This window comes from Saccostrea cucullata, unplaced genomic scaffold, assembly GCF_032062105.1.
Source record: "Saccostrea cucullata isolate Sc308-1 unplaced genomic scaffold, CSIRO_AGI_Scuc_v1 ctg273, whole genome shotgun sequence".
Classification (NCBI taxonomy): Eukaryota; Metazoa; Mollusca; class Bivalvia; order Ostreida; family Ostreidae; genus Saccostrea; species Saccostrea cuccullata.
Window position 1 is genome coordinate 76,544 of NW_026927629.1, and position 20,373 is coordinate 96,916.

The following is a 20,373-nucleotide window of genomic DNA, read 5'->3' on the forward strand; positions in this document are numbered from 1 at the left end:
ACGTGTCCGTATGAATGAAATATTATTAAGAAGGACATTAAATAAAAAAACCACACACAATTAAAACATACGAAAATCTTTTGTTATTTTAAATATTTCTAGATGTTCAAGTCGATTACTTTCTTGCGAAGAAATCAAAAGCCAAGGATTATACCAATGGTCAATATCAAATTTAAAAATGAAATATACAGCCGCGATATCGCCCTTTTCATTTACGATGTAAAATGAAGGGAGCAGCAAAACCTACTGGATGTGCACTAAAAAAAGCTGGCGTCATATTTTAGCGGCTTTTGCACGGACATCGATGCACTAATTTATGAATATCGCTAAGAGATCGTTCATTAATACGATATAGGGTGCGTAAGTGTGTAGCGCTAATTTATGAATACGCCAACAACTCAATACCTAGTGTTTGCGCTAAATTTTGAATACGCCATTTATGTACTCATACAGTATTCGGTCTCACATTGCCCCCTCCTAGACATCTGATCACATCCCTGTAATTTCGTATGGTCTGTGTTTGATGTCCTCCTAATATTATTGTATTGTTTGTAGATTTTTTTTTATATAGATCACCGTTATATCTTGACCTTTTACATCTTATTAATTACATGCACACAATAAGGTGATGGTGGCCCTAATTCAATTCGTTTCTTTCATATGTCGATGAAAAATATGAAAAGTACAGCTAGTCATACAGTTACGAAGTACAATAAATTCTAAGTGCTGAACCACAATCCTAAACATGAACAGAATTTCGATCAAATTGCGAATAAACTTGTATCAACTTTATATAAAATTTGAAGAATCTAATAGTATGATCATCGTGGTGTGCTTCAGTCCAAAGTCAAAGAGTATAATGCCATTAAATTTTATGCTATTTTTTTTTTTAAAATTTACTCAAATCATTTTATGATTCAAAGTAGTAATTTTCCGAAAAAATTGTGTCAAAAAGTAAAATAACTATCAAACATTCAATGTATACTTTTTTAATTCATTTTCTTCATAAGACTAATTTTTTGGTTTCAAAATAGTAACCATCCATTAAAGGTCGATTTCCAATCTGGAGAACTATAAAGACTTCCGAAATGACTATTACTGGAATGAGTGCGAACCAGCACAATATCACACTTATTTACTTCAGCAACAACGATTCCCGTGGTTGTCCGGATATCTGTAGCACCTTCACTAGAAGTGTACATGCTACCTATTGGGTTGGAATTTACAGCAATTTCAGAGAAAATGCGTCCTTCATTTGAACGACAATATAGATTCCAAAAAACGTAAAAACGTAGACCCCGTGTACGGGTGCTGTAAAGGCCCCGGTGTGTGGATTGTAATGATTTCCAATGTTCGTCAAGATGCCATCAAACAAGATTGTCTGATTAAATGGGTTTCGTGTGGTTTTAAATACACAGAGAATGCAACGCCATTAGGTTGAGGAGTTGTAGGTATACCTACAAAAAAAACCCCAATAATATCATCATTATTGAGTCATTGGAAAAGGCATTTAAAAATTCATTTATGACGTCCAATCTTTATCCTAAAAGAGTAAATGTTAAATAGTCTAAAATGTTTTTATTCTTCATGCAAGTTCATTTGATAGCATGTTAATGCAAAATCATAATAACTTATATATTAATTAAATTTTATGTTTCTTTGAAAGATATTTCGTATTTTCTTTGCCCTTTATTTAGTGTGTGTGCTTGATAATGTTTTGAATAAATCTTAATAGTAATTAAAATGAAAGTATTTAAATATCATATTATTATAAAAGTATTGTTCTTATCTCAAAAACAAATAAATTTTAGTACATAATTATATCAATATAAACGGATTTCTATTTATATACAGTTATATCAATTTAATTTTCAAGGATTCTAAAAAATTATTAAGAATACGTCTTTAGAATATTTAAAAATATTACCAGTCAAAAGTCGTTTGCGAGATGATACCAATGATTTTGATTCCACTTCAGACTCATTCAATTTTGGCGAATCTTCTGAATTTTCAACTTTTACAGATACCGTCCTCTCAGGCTGCATAGAATTCTCAAGTCCTTCGTTGTTAAAATGCAAGATTCTAAATTGAATATAGTTAATTAATTTAGAGTTAGATTTAATTTTTTTCACCAAAATGAGGTTCTCTTTTTGCAGTCTCTTCACAAGGGCATCCATCTTTTTAACTGATATTTCCATCTTATTGAGATTGCTTTTCAGGTCCTCATTTTCAGTCTTTAACTTCTTATTCTCTTCCTCGTATCTTGTTATTGTTTTCTCAAGATTCCATATCCTTTTATTTTGAAGAGTATTTTCGTGTTTTTCCTTCTCTTGCACCTCTAGCATTGTCTTTATCACATCCTCTAAATGAGAGATTCGATCACCGTCTGTGGCAGACACTCCATTTGTGGGGACGAACGCTGTCAAAGAAACCAAAAGCAGTAGCAAAGAAAGAGGCGCCATTACACCTTTCTCTTCCTTGAATGTCCTTATTTTACTTAGATGACCTATTAACGTCTTATCCAATATTTGCAAAATAAAGATAACAAAAAACTGGAACAGTGAAGAGGAAAAGTCATCTATTTTCTTCTGACTTTGTTAAAATAAGGTACAAAAAGGCTCGGAAATAAGACCAAACAGAATCTCAAATCAAAATTAGAACTTGAGAAATAATTCAATATGAAAATATAGGAGAGTGGTAAAAATATGGTAGAACTACTAATGACAATTGTGTTCTGAGACATACTCCTGTTACATCCATGTGCAACTTGATATCATCTTCGTGTTCTAAGAACCCTTGTTCATTTTCGATACGGCAGACAAAAGTGTATCAGGTAACTCTCTAGTTTCATTGAATTTGTCCCACTGTGAAGTAAACTGAACTAAATCCTACTTTGCACTGTTTTCGTCTGTTATTACATTATATTTACATTACATATGTTTTTTGCATATGAAGTGAATGGAAATCTATTGCATTCAAAACACTATAACACAGACAGGGTGCTAAAAGGTTAAAGCATGCGTTTTAGTTTGACGTCGTAATTGTAAAACGCAGAGAAAGTGCAACGTCACAAGCGAAAATCAAAACATCACGCTCAAATTGACCAGAAGCTGTTACGTTGACTGATCCATTAACTGTAGCTTACACGAGGGATAATACATAGGTTTTAAAGTAGGACAAAACACCAATTGATTTTATGTTAACCAATTTCTTAAGAAGTACCAGAAAAAAAGAATTATATTACTATTTCGACAACAATGAATGATCCTTGTATGAAAAATAATAAATTTTGGCATGTTTGTATCATATTTTGTGAAGATATTGGAGAAACCTATATATTGATCACTTAGGGGCTTAAATTTTGGACCTTGTTTATCTAAATGCAATAAACAAGCATGTAACAGTCTATTACAAAAATGCAGTGTAACCATGGTTCCATAAATAGTAGAGGGATGATATCTCTTCAATTATTATGTTTTTTTTAGTCTTTCATCCCTACAGGTTTACCAAAATCTCAGTTTCACTGAATTACTGCCTTTCCCGCCTGTGTTGCAAGGTTATTCACCCACTGTTGTTTATCATTTCTCACTTGTTTCTTTATTTTTCTTACTTTTTCATTCAAAAATCAATGATTTCAATCTTTTTAAAATCAGATCGCTGTTACGCTAAAAAATTTTGATGGTGGGTGAGCAGCGACCATCAGAATTTTAGAGCGTTACAAAATCTGATTTTATGTATTCTTATGCTTATCTGCAAGCTCACCGCAGCTTGTTTTTGCTAATTTTGTATAAGTCAAATAAAAGACTTTCATAGAGATGAATAATGTCATTTATTAAAATGACGGTATAAATGTGAACAATTTAACAAACAAGAAGGGGATCAGATTCACAAGCTTTGATTAGCAGTTACGTAAAATATGATAATGTCTGATCCCCCAAAACTGACTAGAAAAAAAGTATCAGGTTGTTATGTACTAATCATCATTTTTAGACTTATTTAGAATGTTTTAAGATTTTTCCATAATATAAACATTTTTACCTATTTAATTTAGATTTTAAATAGTGTTAATTATACTACTTTCCTAAAATATCAAGGAAAAAATGTTTTTTTATTCTGTAATGTTAATTCAAACAAGAGAAAATGAAACCACTGATAAAAACCTCGAGACTGTACTAAGTAGTAATCATACATTCAAACACAAATGTTATCCAAGCATAACCCATTATGCAAGGTAAAAGAACGCACTACATATTGATGAAAAAATGATAATGATAAAAGCATTTTAAAGCTTTTTTATTATTCCCTTAAAATCCAGGTGACATAAACCATGTTATTTATTTCTGTATTTCAGAATAGAAAGGACGCCAACACAGAATATGTAACAATGGTGCAGGGAGTATCGTTTGTGTCCGGATTCGTGTGTGGTATAGTACTGTACTTTGTAGCATTTCCTAGTCCTTCCGTGGTTTTCTTCCAATTGGAGTCTTCGAATGAAGATCAGATTGTTGGGAAATTATCGCAAAATTTTTATCTTGACGATGGAGAGGAGGAAATCCTACAAAGTTCCATGATTAACGATTCCAGATTTCATGAAGGTAAGATATACTTTTACAATGAATGATATTTGGAGATAACAAACAATAAGTAATGGATATATGCCGAATACTGTTCTATATGTAAAATTATCAGACTGTTTGAGGCCCGTTAGGGCTGATAATTTTACATATAGAATAGTATGAGGCATATATCTTACTTAAAACATTGCCATTTAAATGTCCAAAAGTTACCTGGAGAAGTCCGATAATAACACAATGGGAGTTTGGGCATCAATTGTTTTTTTACCCGTCTAATAAGTAGACAAAAGAAATGAAACGGTGAAAACAGTGAGTGAACTCTTGTTTCATTTCATTCATTCAATGGCAATCGTTTAGCTAAGCAGGACAGGGGTCCGGTGGTGAAAGATTTCCTTTTAAATTTGGGACTTTTTCATTTATTTTGTGCATAAATTGAAATTGATACAGATTTCATTTTTTGGAAAGTAAAAATGGAGATTTTCATCCTGGAATTCAGTTTTTATATAATGGAAATTCTCAGGTTTTAAAAGTGCAGCCACCTGGAAACAATCCTTATAAAATTAATAAATTTGCCGATTATTTCTCAGAAATGGATTAAATTCGCTTATTCAAAGTGCTGTATCAAAAACACTTTTAAAAGATGGGAAGTATTAATTTTGAGGAAGGTTTAAACTCGATTTCTTCATGGATTTGCTATTTTGTATAGCAACTTGATTTCTTTGCGATTGCCTTCCCTGAATTTTTTTCCTAACATTTTTTTTTTGGTTTTGGACATGTTTAATCTTTATTTCAATCTTATTTTTGTTTTCTATTTTGTTATCATTGCCGTCCGATAATATATTACCAGACTGGTAATTATTATTATCGGACGGCTACAGGTAAACTTTTAAACTGCAAGAACAAAGGCATGACGTCACAGCAAAGTTTTAATCAAGGTTATTGTCCTTTGATTCTAAAAAAAATCAGAAACAGAGAAAACACTGACTAATAAAAACATCAGAGGTGGGATCAGCCGCCATGAAGGAGTAAGCATCCCCTGTCGACCATGTGAAACACTTTTAAAGAAAAGCAATTGATGAATACTTACTTTTACTGAATTTATGATAATTTGTTTAATTTTGAATATGAGGAACTTTAACATTTTTACAGTACGTCTGAACACGTACGTACAATGATATCTTAGATTAGAAACTTATTCCAAAAGATTAAATTTCGAATAAGAATTTTACTGCATGTGTGCCTGTAGATATTTTGCCAGTAAGTAAAACATATAGCAATTAAAATACCTCAATATTTGGGTATGTTAAATGGATTTCTTGAAGAATGAAAATTCAACTTTTCTAAAAGTTACTCTAACGTTGCAAGCATTTTTTCATAATTTCCCACCTAACGATTTAAATGGAATACACTAACAAGCAAAAGTACACGAGTTAGTTAAAAGTAAAGTATACTGTATGAATTCTGATTATTTATATTCACCATCTAAATGAAGATTATTAGCATGTGATAGTCAAGATATAGAATTCCACTATTCATCAGGAACTCAGCTGCTTCAACATAGTTGATTCTCTTCCAAAGATATACTGGTTGGATACGAATGCCATTTTCGTAGGTTGATGTTTCATCATGTATTTTGTTGTTTAAAATGACCGGTTAACAGGGAAAGCCTACTCCCTTATGGTACCTGATCCCACTTCTTACGATAAAAGAGTTCTTTACAATGCTTTGATGTTTGATAATGATATATATATTTTTTTGGTAAAATATGTTCCAGATAAAAATACTTTGGGCAAAACTCTCCAGGAGAACGTAAGAGTCCACTGTGTTATATTCTCCAGTGATTATACTGGTGGAAGTCGCCTCTCGATAGCTGTTGCCAAGACGTGGGCAAAGAGATGTTCATCCGCCATCTTCATTGGGAGGAAGACCAATAGACATTTCCCCTACCCCATGATACATACTAATTTCTCTTTTTACCAGTCAGATCATGCGGCCAAAAGTGTATTTAGTGTTGCTGTATTAGAAACTTTTAAAAGATACTTTGATCGAAACGAGTGGTTTCTGTTTGCTGCGGACAACACATTTGTGATAATGGAAAACTTGCGGTACTACCTCTCTAAGCAGAATGCATCGGAACCAGAATATTTTGGAACAATATCAAAAGCAGCCAGAGGCATAGCTTGGCCTTATCACAGTGGAATAACTGTATTTAGCAAGGCGTCAATGAAAAAAATACAACATTCAACCATCGTTTCCTGTAAAGAAACTGTTTCATATGAGTTTACATCTAGCTTATGTCTTAAACAAGCTGGAATTTTAGACAGAACACCTTCAGAAAATTATGGGGAATCTATCTTCAATAATTTGCCGTTGTCGATTTCTGTTAAGCTTAATAAACCTTTTGGAATAAGTGTAAGTTTATCTGTATTTGAAAAGATAACATTTAAATGGTAACTCTACTGATTTTCCGAGAATATTTAGAATTATTCTAAATAATCCCCTCAAAAATGTACAAATTTATACCAGAAGTGTTACAGAAATATTTGTAAATGTATTTCAAACAAAATGCTTAGCCACAGTACATTGTACACTCTTGATTTTTTTTTATAGATCATGTTGTGAAAAGAAAGTCGTTTCATTACTCAAGTAATTTCTCCAAACGTGGCTCGAGAGGGTCGCGGGGAGGGGGGGGGTCGATCTGCATCCCTCTGGAATTTTCTGAGTTATTAAATAAATACTGTACATAATTTTTTGTTCGCAAGAACTTCATTTTCGCGTAATTAAGCGAGACTCTACTCGCGAAAAATGCCTCTCTCGCGTATAATTTATGTTATTATTTTTCTCTGTTTTTGCCACCTATCTGATTGGCTCAAACTAGATCACATGATCAAGTATAAAAAGTGTTATAGACTGGGTGTTTCTATTTTAAACATTTATAAACCTGCTGTTTATAAAATTTGAAACGTTCTTCTGTGAAGCAACAATAGTGCTGTTGTCACAATAGTCTTTATAAACTAGATGTTTCTAAAAACAGATACTGCAGCTGCTATTCATTTCTGTGACATAATAATGGAAATTAAGAAGGTACTGAATATTATAAACATGGATTTTCAGACATTTCTTATTAAAAACTGATAAAAAAAAAATAATAAAACAACCGTAGCCTTTTGATTCGGTACAATCCCTAGATATATAGACCTAAGAGAAAGCATATCGACCTCGCACTTCGTGCTCGGTCAATATGCTTTCTCTGAGGTCAATATATCTAGGGATTGACCTCATCAAAAGGCTATAATTGTATAGTATACCGTAAGATTATGTAGAATAATAACCACAATACGTGAAGGTTTTGTGTTGCTAATAAACTGACAATGTCAATTTCGCGACAATAAGGTGTCGCAAAAATTAAGTGATTTTCAAATTACTACTTAACAAAGTAAAAAGTGACCTTGCCCCCCTTTCCGAATGAGTTTAGGTTTCTTTTTATGCTTGTCAAGAAAAGTCTTGGTTTGAATTTTTATTTTTGACTCGATAACCCCCCTCTCCCGTAAGAAAAAAAAATCATTGATCCGCGCATGTACCCTCTATGAGCCCATGTAAAACTATCATGATCCCGTCAGCATGTAAAACTATAGCCGTCCACAAACATTGATCCCCATCAAAAAAATCCAACACCAGTCCCAGTCTGTTATTATTTTAAATATTGTTATCTTTTTTAGGATTAAAGAAAACATTTTACTGTCCTCTTTTTGAAAAAAATTTCAGTTTATTGAGAAGAATATCATACAAGTTTTCATTTTATGGAATTTATCATTGCAAATAAAAATACGATTTCTCGCCTTAAAATGTAAATGTGATATCTTGTATTCTTATTTACAGATGCAGCCCGATTCTTACATGATATCAGTACGTTTTCTACAACCTCCAGATATGTATGCGCAGGAATTCCTCGTGTATCACCTGATGGCTTTTGGAATCAATAAATTATCTTCTTAATATTCTTATTGATTTATTTTTTCATTTGGTACGAACATGTACATGTAACACCTTTATGAAATAACTGTGTATATACAAGCATGCCAAAATCAGATCAAAACGTTCATATATAAATATTTCCATTTCTAATTTTATGCAAATTATCCCATGTTTCCAATTATTGTTGATGCCCTGACATACCCTCCTAACTAGACAGTGATTCCTAAAAATAATTACCGGGATACGTTTTTAATGTTTAATCATATAATATTAAAAGATTTTTTCTAAATATACTATTACTTTTGTCCCTGTGACCTTGAATTTTAACCTACTTTTCTAAAATATCATCTTTCCTAACAACTTTTGATTGAGAAGGGATTGAGCTTTCATTTTTGACATTTGCACTACTTGTGGCAAGATGTTTTCGAACACGCTATAATTTTTTAACCCTTGACCTTTATGTTTGATCTAATTTTCAAACATTTTAATTTTGATGATTACTTTTGAATGACATACATGAACGATAGGAAGTTTATATTTGACACAATATGACAAAATATCTGCATTCAATCCAAAAAAACATTGAAAGTGGGGGACCACAATTCTTTTGAATTTGCTCTTTGTAATGAAAAATAACTGCATGTTAAAAAAGGAATGGAAAAGTCCTTTGGCTGCTGTGAATTGCACCGCAAACCAAGACTCTGTAATAGCTGATTCATGTTGTATAGTTAGAGTGGAATATTAACATTCACTTTCCTTTATCAATCTATTACTCTTTTATGGTAAAATTCGTCGGAGCCATCTGTATCATTAAGGGATTCAAAATTAGATCTTTTCTTAATTGGGAATCAAGGTTATTGAGCAGTAAAAAATATTATTTCGTGCCAACGCCTGCCTGATAGGGATCCCTGGGTTTAAAACGGTCTTATCCGGAAGACCCGCAACGTTCACTTTAAAGTGCCGAACGTTTGGTGAGGAAACAGTTGCTATATTACCTATACTAAAAATATTTAGGTTGTAGTCGTAGACACGGTTTGAAGTACGTCTGACCTGTGAATAGCTAGTAAAACCAAAATAAAATTTACGTAATTTTAGCTAACGCGATATTGAGTTGTTTATTTTGTTTATTTTTTAACATAAGTGTCATTTATGGAAGAAAAAAAAGAAAAAAAGACAAGAGAGATAACGCTGTTGCCCTTAGTTTCCCAGTTAACTGTGCGTTATGCTATACATGTACACGTGCGCGCCTAAAATGTTCAAAACAGCAGCCAACCGTTGAAGGTCGATCTCCAGTCAAGGTCACTATAGAGATTTCCCGAATAGCCATGCGGGGGTGTGTTCGAACCAACACCACATCGTCGTTGTTGACTCAGCCACCACAATACAAGTGTTTGTGCGAATATTTGCTGACCCCTCGCATGACGTGTACATGCCACCTATCTGGCGGGAATCACTGTGATTTCAGAGAAGATAAATCCATTTCTATCACAAGTTCCAGGTAAATACGTATACACCATGGCTAGGGACTGTGTGTGGATGTAATGTCCACCAATGTTGGTAAAAATACCGTCAAATAGGATTGTGTGATCCTGTGTTAAATGGGTTTCATGCTTTTTCACATATCACGAAAATGCTACCCCCACAGGCGGAGGAGTGAAAGGCGTACCTGTTGAATATAAAATATTTCAAATTGTTATACATGGTGATAGAAAACAATTATATGCAAGTATATTAGACCGTAGCTTTAAATTAATCGTGACTTGGGAATTATAAACAACTTTTTATGAGATTTCTTGAAAAAAAATGTTTCAAAGCATACATGCGTTGTTTGGATTTTTAAAAAATAAATCTGTTTATTTCTCAGTTATCCAGGTACACATACAATTGTATAACCTTAAACTTTAAATTTCTTTAAAATTGGAATGAACGAGCACCAGGGATGGGGTCAATTACATAGGAAAGTAATTAATTAAATTACAATTACTTTCCAAAAACTTCAATTAAATTACCATTACCATTACATGAATTTTGAAATGTAATTAATTAAATTACAATTACTTTGCAAATGTAATTAATTAAATTACAAATTACATTCAAGAATACACCTATAAAAGTAAATAGTCATGTATATTCCTTTACATTTATAACAGTTTATTTTACAACATTTTTTACAATAATATTATTAAAAGCTTCATACATTTTTCAAATATTGTGTCCCCTAACCTAATATATCTTCGATTAATTTTAAGATTTTCATGCCATGCTGAAGATTCTTTCCACTGGAGTATTTGTGAGAAAAATGCATACATGTAGATACTGACTAGTAGAAAGTTTACAGATGGTTTTACCTTAGTTCATGTGTTTAAATTTTGGAATCAATTTTACTTTCCCATAAACAAGTTATTTTATGCTAAATGTACTTTTGATGCTTTTATTTGCCTTTATACTTCCTTATTTCATCATCATAGGTTCACCTCAAAATGTGGGTATTTGACTTATTCTGTGCCAAACTACAATTTCAAGTCAAAGAGTATGACTATAAAAACACCAACAGACAAAGTCAAAGGTTTGAAAAATGTTTATTTAGGAATAAGTATATGACCCCAAGACACTAATTAGCACCTGTTAATAACTTCCAACACAAGCTAAAGATATGGCCAACAAAAGGATTAGAAGCCATTGGACTTCTTATTCTCATATGGATTAATTAATTAAAAATCAAAATATGAATTTTATTTGTAAACTTTACAAAGATTAACTTGATTTAAAACGGTTTTTTTTAAATGAAAAGGGGCATTGTATTTAAACAACAATTGACATAAAAAGGGAAGTTCTTTTCAAGAAATTTTACTATTAAGATGTTTGGTCCAAAATATAAGTTATTAACCTTTCATATGAAATTGAAGGAGAGGAGACTATTTTCCATTTATTTAAAACCAGTGTAATTGAATGTAATTGAAAAGTAATTGTGAATTACATGCCTTTTTGCAAAGTAATTAATTAAATTACCATTACTTGTAATTGAAAATTTGGTCAATTACACATTACTTTCAATTACATCAAAATTTGTAATTAATTACAGTCAATTACCATTACACATTACCATTACCCCATCCCTGACGAGCACACGGCGGGTGTGACCGGTCGGCAGGGGATGCTCACTCCTCCATGGCACCTGATCCCACCCCTGATGTTTCGGAGGTCCGTGTTTGCTCTGCTCTTATTTTGTATATTTGTTTAATGGACGTTGAGATTGAATGCTGTTCGTTATTTCCATATCCTTCTGTATAAAATAGTCAATCCTTGTTATCTCAAACTTAATGAAACTAATACAAAATTTGGAGATGTTGAATTTGATAGAGTATTGGGACTTGCAAATCTCATTGACATATCCATGGTATTGTGGACACAGTGTATGAATATCGAGGCAAAGAAGTACAGCTTAATATATACGTAAGGCCCACGAAGGTAAATCTTTGTTTATGTAAACAAATTTTAATTAACAAAGATTTCGGAGGATCGAACATGATCTAGTCTGGCTTCATTTGATACAGCCATCTCCTTCAAAATAAATACTACAAAAAACTGAAGATGACGATTGAACGGAACTTGTAGAAATTCCTCTTGTAACATTCAATGTTTTTTTTTTTTTGAAATAGTCCGGTGAGTTGATTGGATAATTTAATGATTCTTTTGATTGTGTATATCCTGTTTGGATTTCAGTATCACTAGTGTCCATGCTACTGATCTAGATTTCAAGATCAAGAACTCTCCTTTTCTATTCATCATTTTCGAACAACATCTTCTTAAATTTCTCCTCATGCTCCAACAAAATGTTTTCAAGTTTAGCCATCCTTACATTCTGTTACACTTTGGTTCTTCTTCGTTCTTCTTCAACCATCTTAAGAGGATCTTTTACCAAACATCTATTCGAATGAATCATTGAGTCATTGTTTGTGATGGATTCAGCAATTGTAGAGAAAACCGGTAACAAAGATAGGACACACAGTGAGTGCAGGCCATGATTATTTCCTTGTGTCATGAGATAACAAAACCTTGATTCTGCTTATCTAATAAGCGTATTTTATTTGAAAGCACCATTCACATCCAACTTGCCCTTCATTGTTAAAAATATATTATTTCTGCAGTAATGGTTTTCACAAAAAAGGACAAAATTAAGCAGGTGTATTTTTAAAAAAAAATATGTACATTTTATACCAATTATCTCAAAAAAAATTTTTTTTAAATATTTGTTTTCAAGTTATACTTTCTATCTGTTCATAAATAATACCTTTATAAACTTTAGAACTTTTTAGTTTATATCTCAGTAGTTTTAAAGCTACTTTGAAAATAAATTTTCGGACATGTTGACCTTTGACAAAACCTTAAATACATGCACACAATAAGGTGATGGTGACCCTTATTCAATTCGTTTATATCATATATCGATAAAAAATATATGAAATGTATACTTGTAGTCTATGAAATCAGGTTAAGAATATACAGTTTCGATGTACAATAAATTTTAAATGCTGAAACTCAACCCCCAACTTCAAAAGAATTTCGATCAAATTGCTAAAAAACTTGTAATAATAAAGAGTCTATGATAATGAAATGAGTCAAACCAAAGACAAGGAAATCAATATAATGCCATTAAATTTTCCGCGAATTTTTTTTTTCAATTTATTTGATAATTTTATGATTTAAAATAGAAATTTTCCGATTTTTTTTGTCAAAAAGTAAAACAACTATTGAACGTTAATGTATATTTTATTTAAATCCATTTACTTCAGCAGACTATTTTTTTTTATTTCAAAATAGTAACCGTCCATTAAACCATTAAATGTCGATTTCCAAGCAAAATTATTATAAATACTTCCTATAGGACCATACCTAGGATGTATTCTAACCAATACAATATCACCCTTATTTATTTCAGCAAAGATTATCCTCTTGGTTGATCGAATACCATCTGCACCTTGACTGAAAGTAAACATGCTGCCTGTGTGATAAAGATTTACAGCTATATCCGAGAAAATGCGTCCCCCGTTTGCATGACAGTTAAGATCCATGTAAAAAAACCTATACACCTTCTTTAGGTGTTGTAAAAGATCCAGTATGACTGTATGTTGTAATGACCTCCAATATTTGTCATGATACCGGTAAATTAAATTGTTTGATTTTCTGTTATATTCGTTTTGTAAGTATGTAGATAGACAGAAAACGCAACGCCATTACGTTGAGGTAAAATACATTGATATTGACATTACTGAGATATTAGAAAACGCATTTCAAATTTTTTGTACGATATTCAACTCTATCACAAAAGAGACATTGATAACTAGTCATAAATAATCGTTTCTCCAGTATCTCAAACATATTTGATTTAATTTTGTTTGATTCCTTACTGTGCTCTCCAGTTGTGTGGTTGATAATTTTATCAGTAAAACAGTATAATATACAAACGATAGTTCAAGCTTCTTCTTAAGTAAACGATAAAATTTATAGAACTAAAAAAAATTACTTGTCAATAGGCGTATATGAGATGATGCAAATGATACTGATTCCACTTTAAACTCAGTCGATTTCAGCAATTCCTCTGATCTGGTACAGTCTTTTAAGGCTGCTTAAGGCTTTTTTTTTGTTTGTTTGTTGCAGTGTAAGGCTCTAATCTGATAATTGTTTTCTAAAGAACAGTAAAATGATGGATTTTGGCAAAAAGTTAAAATCCTGTAAATATCCTGTTCTTTTTAAGACTTTAAATAAGTCAAAAAATGTAATTTTCATCAAAATTTAGCGATTTTTTGGCCATGAAAAATATATGTTGGTTGCCATGGTAACCCTGGACCGTATCAACCATTGTATTATGAATTTTAGTTTCATACATCAATGTATGCATGTGTGCCAAGTTTCATAAAAACCCAAGACCTAGCGTGCCACTCTTCCTATATATAAGAGTTAAAATGCTTACAGAGAATGGCTATTAAACTCTTATAGAGATATCCAGCATCACTATATAAATGTAGCGGTGAAGGGCTTCAAAATATAGACCTTTACTCGGAACTCAGGGTGATTGAGGGACCAGGGTTCTTTATCGTGTCCCCCCTGTGCAGTGTCGGGTGTAAATACGTCAGTTCTGGAGTTGTGAATTGTGAAAGGAAGAGTTCTTTACCTCGCGGGTTCGAATCTTACTGCTGGATGTGGAGTGCGTAGCTTCGAATGAGGCTTTATAAACCTATGTCCCTTGTCGCAATAAGTGCCAATTTTTTAAAAAAAGTTTTAGGACAGATGGTACCATTCTTATTTGGAGGTGATTTAATATTATGTCACAAGTTTTAAAAAAGTGGATAATCCTTAGACTTTTCTCCTAAGAATTGGAAATTGAAAAAGACTTTTAAATATTAGTAATATTTCCATATAAATACAAATATGGTCAAAACACACTCAGTAAAGGTTAACAGATAAAATAAAATTGCAAAACATGTAACCTTGACGTTTAAAGTGTAATATAAACTTTAGAAAAATATACCGAGCCAGGTGAATTTTATTACGTGATATAGCTGATTTTTGACATTTTGTTTGTATCATCTGTCAAAAAGTTTGAAATCTTAATATCTTTTATATGAAATAAGATTTTTAATTAATTTTTGGTGTAAAATGCTACTAAAATATATAAGTTGTAATATTATAGAGAAAATTATAACTCCAAATCCGTCTCCAAGTACCTTTAACAATGGAATATAAAAACCTGTGATCCATATATATACCTTAACGATATAACATGAATGGAAGATAAACCTATTTTGTCTCTATGTCTTATCATTTGCACGCACACAATCAGTTGAAAGTGGTTTAATATAATGCAATCATTTTATTGGTCAATTAAAATCGAGAACGAACAGTCTATGCAATTAGGTTAAGAATGTATAGTAAATATATGGTACATTTTTGTTTCATGTTGGTCATTAACACCAAAAATAAAAATTAAAATATTATCAAATTGCTAATAGGCTTATATCTGCATATAAAATATATTATAATAAAATAGAACATATAATTATATCGTAGAATAGGCTGTACACTGAATTCAGAGGACATGCTATCATTTATTTTTTCATGAATATTTATTCAATGCATTAATGAAATTTTTAGATTGAGAGTAATATTTCCTTGAAAAACAACTATTAAACACTTAATGTATCTTTTATTTGAATTTATTTTTCTTCAGTTAACCCATACACTAACAGAAGTTGTTTTTGTTTCAAAATAATAACCAACCACTAAAGGTTGATTTCCAAGCTGGATGACTAAGGAGACTTCCGGAATGACCATTAATGGGATGCGTGCGAACAAAAACAATATCACCCTTGTTTATTTCATCCACAATTATTCCTGTGGTTGACTGTACGCCTGTTGATCCTTGACAAGAAGTTAACATGCTACCAATAGGATTGGAATTTACTGCAATTTCAGAGTAAATGTACCCTCCGTTTGAATTACAGTACAGATTCCACGTAAAAACGTACACCCCGTGCATAGGTGCAGTAAAGATACCACTGTGAGGATTGTAATGGCCTCCAATGTTTGTCAAGATGCCGTCAAACAGAATTGTCTGATGCTCTGTTAAATGTGTTTCGGACGTTTTTAAATAGGCAGAAAACGCAACACCATTAGGTTGAGGAGTTGTAGGTATTCCTGTAAAAATACATTAATAATAATATTGTTGGAGGTATTGGAAATCACATCTTAAATCTATCTATGACATCTAAACTATAGTATTCCACAAAAGAAGAACAAAAGAAGTCATAAATATTCGTATGCTCCAGTACATACTAGGTAAAACATATTAAAATTCTTAATACTTTCTAGATTTCTTGGATTTTTGGGATGATTTCTTCAATTGATTACTAGTAATTATCTTGTTCATAAAATTATTAAAGCGTCATTCTTATCTCGATAAAAATTGTTCCAAAAATGTGACAAAATTGTATTTTAGTATTCGTAAGTCTAAAAGAAGATATTTCAAGTTTATACTTAAGTATTCGAAAAAAATATAAACTGAAAAAAATTACCTGTCAGGAGCCGTTTGCGAGACGAACCCAATGATTTTGACTTCACTTGAGACTCGGTCACTTTAGGTGTTTCTTCAACTTCCACGGATATCGACTTTTCAGGCTGCATAGAATTTTCAAGTCCTTGTTTATGACAAAGCAAGTCCTTAAATTTAATATAGTTTATTAATTTACCGTTAGATTGAACCTTTTCCATAAAACTGATGTTCTCTTTTTGCAGTCTTTTCACTTGGGTGTCCATTTCCCCAACTGATATTTCAATCTGATTGAGTTTAATTTTCAGGTCTTCATTTTCGGTCTTTAACTTCTCATTCTCTTCCTCATATCTTGCCATAGATTCCTCAAGATTCCATATCCTTTTATTTTGAAGAGCGTTTTCCCGCCTTTCCTTCTCTTGCATCTCTTGCAATGTCTTAATCACATCCTCTAAGTGGGAGATTCGATCACTGTCTGTAGTAGAAAGTTCCTTTGCAGCTAGGATCGCTGTCAAAGAAACTAACAGCAGGAGGGAAGAAAAAGGCGCCATTACACCGTTCTTTTCTTCTCTGAATGACCTCTTAAAGTCTTATCTAATATGGACCAAATGCGGACAATTGATTTGAATAGAGCAAGGTAAACAAGTGTACTTTTGAGTTTCATTTCAAAAAAAGAGGGGGCCGTATGCAACACATTCTAAACTGTTAACTGATATGTACCGTGAACGAGTCCTGTGCAAATAAAGAACTATTTTTATCAAATTGAGAATTCATAATATGAAAGATATCCTATTCTGAAATGAAAAAAAATATAAAAAAAAATTATATCATTTTATGTAGAATTTTTGAAAGTGTTGAAATAGCAAAAAACTGGGTACTCATTTTAATTTGGAAAAATTAAAACGTCTAAAATATTTCCTGATTTGTTTTTTTTTTGGTTTTTTTTTGTGAAGAGCTTTTATTTTTTTCTTTGTCTTGCATTTTTGGTATTGCTTTTAATACACCCACACATTGGGCAGTGATATCAGAATTCATAGCAGAAATGTTTATGCCGTTGTTGAGAAGATCATTCGTTGAGAGGACTGGCAATAAAACAGACGGCCCTTTCACCTTCTACTTGATCATGACCTTTAATGTTTATCTATTTAACAATAATTTGAAGACATTATCAACAATTACAAATGTATGTTAAGAGTACAAGAGTTATCTTGTGAAGTTAGTGGTTCTGTTACAATGAATATTGTGAATCATCGTAATTGTACGGAAACCTAATTAGGAAAATATTTTTAAATTCGATATAATTGTCGAATTTGTTATAACGAATTAAATTCGTAATAACAGTTTCGTAGTCGAATTCGTTATAACGAAATCAGTAATTTGTTGAATTCGATCGTTATAACATTTGTTTTTCATTCCTTCCTGAAACAAATTATACTTGATAAACATTGTTATTATTAATATCACATGAATTTTTCCAAATTTTAATATATTTCTATTAACGTTTAGAGACAATTTCTTCCATATCTTTCCATACAAATATCAATGAATTCCAAGAAATTGAAATTAAAAATATCTGTACAATTTTAAATCATTTTTGCTTTTGTTGAATTGTAGAACCGTTCTCCTTTTATGTAATATTCAGACAGATTAAATGCCAGATGGCTAAGAGTCAATGTGTTTATGACTGAAAAATAAAATTCCTTCTTTCTGATATAAGCTAATCTAAGCAATTGTTAATTTATAGCAATTAAATTAACATCCTTTTTTGACACATTAGAACTTTAAAAAGTTTTAGTTAAAGTCTTGTAAAATAATACAACCTTTGCAGCTAAGTTTTTAATTAAGGTTAAATCCAACCAGTTTATGGCTTTTTATTATTATTTCCTTCTTTTATTATCCTAAATTCTGAAACACTAGAAGCATAGGAATGTGAAATTATATTTACTATAGTATATTCATATCCAAAATTAAAATGCACACACTTAATTGGCACATTTTCACAACTTGATTATGCCATGATAGTGTTTACACTTAGAGCGGAATTGCCTGCAATTCTTTATTCTATGGCAGCCTCCATCAGCCAGTTTACTCATAACTTTGATGTCTTATTACTGTTAAAATGGCAGTAACATGTAAAATTCATTATTGACCATTCAATGAATGAAATATCAAAAAGTTTTTTTAGACCAAACGTTTCCTTTAAATCATTTTTGCTTTTGTTGAATTGTAGAACCGTTCTCCTTTTATGTAATATTCAAGATGAGTATATGTAATAAATGACAAAGTTTTGAAAGTACGGTTCTTGTTTATTTGGCTCCGATTAAAAGTCTTGAAAAAGCTGAAATATGTTTTTCTTTTAGTTAATTAAACTTTAATTAAAATGGCCATGGAGAAAAAACTTTAAAAAATGTTATATTTTCTTCTTTTAAAATCACATCAAATACATTAAATTTAATCAAAAAATGGATATCCATTATCAAAACAGATATTTCCATTATAATTAGTTTTATTTTCTGAGCATCATATTCTGGGATTTTTTTGCTTCATTATTTTCTACCTTATATCTTACATGTACCCTAGTCGTCGTCGACGTGGCGCAGTGGTTAAAGCGTCTGCTCTAGATTCGCGAAGTAAGGAGGTAATCCTTACGTGGCGGATTCGCGAATCCCACTGTGGGACGTTGAGACTGGTCCCTCGGACGAGACCGTATAAACCGAGGCCCCGTGTCGCAGTAGGTGCTGGAACGAAAAAGATCCCTCCCTGCTCAATGGCCCTGAGTGCCGAGCATAGGACAAAATTTGAAGCTCTCCACCGGCATGTGGTGGAGTCTCCATATCAGTGAAAAATTCTCGAGAGGGACGTTAAACAACGTACATGTAAACAATACACAATCAATAAATCTTACCCTAGTCTCCCCAACAGGACTTTTTCATGTCTCTTTTTTGCAACTAAAGAACCGTCTTCATATCATCTTCTAAATGAATGACTCTATAAAAGAACATTGGTAGCAACTGCTTTTGTTGAAAAGACCCAAAGCAAATAAAGCTATAGCTAGCTTTCAGTGTGTTAACTCTCATGCAACAAGGTAGCATTACACATAAAATTTACTAGATTTCAACTTAAACTTTCAAAAGAAATAAATATAAAGTACACTAAATTACACTTCGGCCGCTGATTTCGGTATTGATTTGATAAAGAAGAATTCCATCTCTGACTGGGGACTTCAACTTGAACTTCTAAAAGAAATAAATATAAAGTACAAAAAATTACATTTCGGCCGCTGATTTCGGTATTGATTTGATAAAGAGGAATTCCATCTCTGACTGGGGATTTCAACTTGAACTTCTAAAAGAAATAAATATAAAGTACAAAAAATTACATTTCGGCCGCTGATTTCGGTATTGATTTGATAAAGAGGAATTCCATCTCTGACTGGGGATTTCAACTTGAACTTCTAAAAGAAATAAATATAAAGTACATAAAATTACATTTCGGCCGCTGATTTCGGTATTGATTTGATAAAGAGGAATTCCATCTCTGACTGGGGATTTCAACTTGAACTTCTAAAAGAAATAAATATAAAGTACATAAAATTACATTTCGGCCGCTGATTTCGGTACTTATTTGATAAAGAGGAATTCCATCTCTGACTGGGGATTTCAACTTGAACTTCTAAAAGAAATAAATATAAAGTACATAAAATTACATTTCGGCCGCTGATTTCGGTATTGATTTGATAAAGAGGAATTCCATCTCTGACTTGGAATTGACAATCTT

General features: G+C 31.9%; 3 protein-coding genes across 3 annotated transcripts; 1 reads left to right on the forward strand and 2 right to left on the reverse strand.

Annotated features, from left to right (window-relative positions):
* Positions 1-1,000: 1,000 nt before the first annotated feature.
* On the reverse strand, positions 1,001-2,499 carry LOC134275026 (uncharacterized). The gene is made up of 2 exons (XM_062757264.1): positions 1,928-2,499; positions 1,001-1,457 (listed from the first exon to the last, which is right to left on the reverse strand). Exons 1-2 carry the CDS (start codon positions 2,460-2,462, stop codon positions 1,357-1,359), a joined length of 636 nt encoding a protein of 211 aa, XP_062613248.1. The 5' UTR covers positions 2,463-2,499; the 3' UTR covers positions 1,001-1,356.
* Positions 2,500-4,354: 1,855 nt separating this feature from the next.
* On the forward strand, positions 4,355-8,570 carry LOC134275024 (glycoprotein-N-acetylgalactosamine 3-beta-galactosyltransferase 1-like). The gene is made up of 3 exons (XM_062757262.1): positions 4,355-4,595; positions 6,349-6,986; positions 8,454-8,570. Exons 1-3 carry the CDS (start codon positions 4,385-4,387, stop codon positions 8,568-8,570), a joined length of 966 nt encoding a protein of 321 aa, XP_062613246.1. The 5' UTR covers positions 4,355-4,384.
* A 7,240-nt stretch (positions 8,571-15,810) lies between these two features.
* LOC134275014 (uncharacterized) lies at positions 15,811-17,147 on the reverse strand. Its single transcript, XM_062757252.1, has 2 exons — positions 16,622-17,147; positions 15,811-16,244 (listed from the first exon to the last, which is right to left on the reverse strand). The coding sequence occupies exons 1-2, from the start codon at positions 17,145-17,147 to the stop codon at positions 15,811-15,813; spliced, it is 960 nt and encodes a 319-aa protein (XP_062613236.1).
* Positions 17,148-20,373: the final 3,226 nt, after the last annotated feature.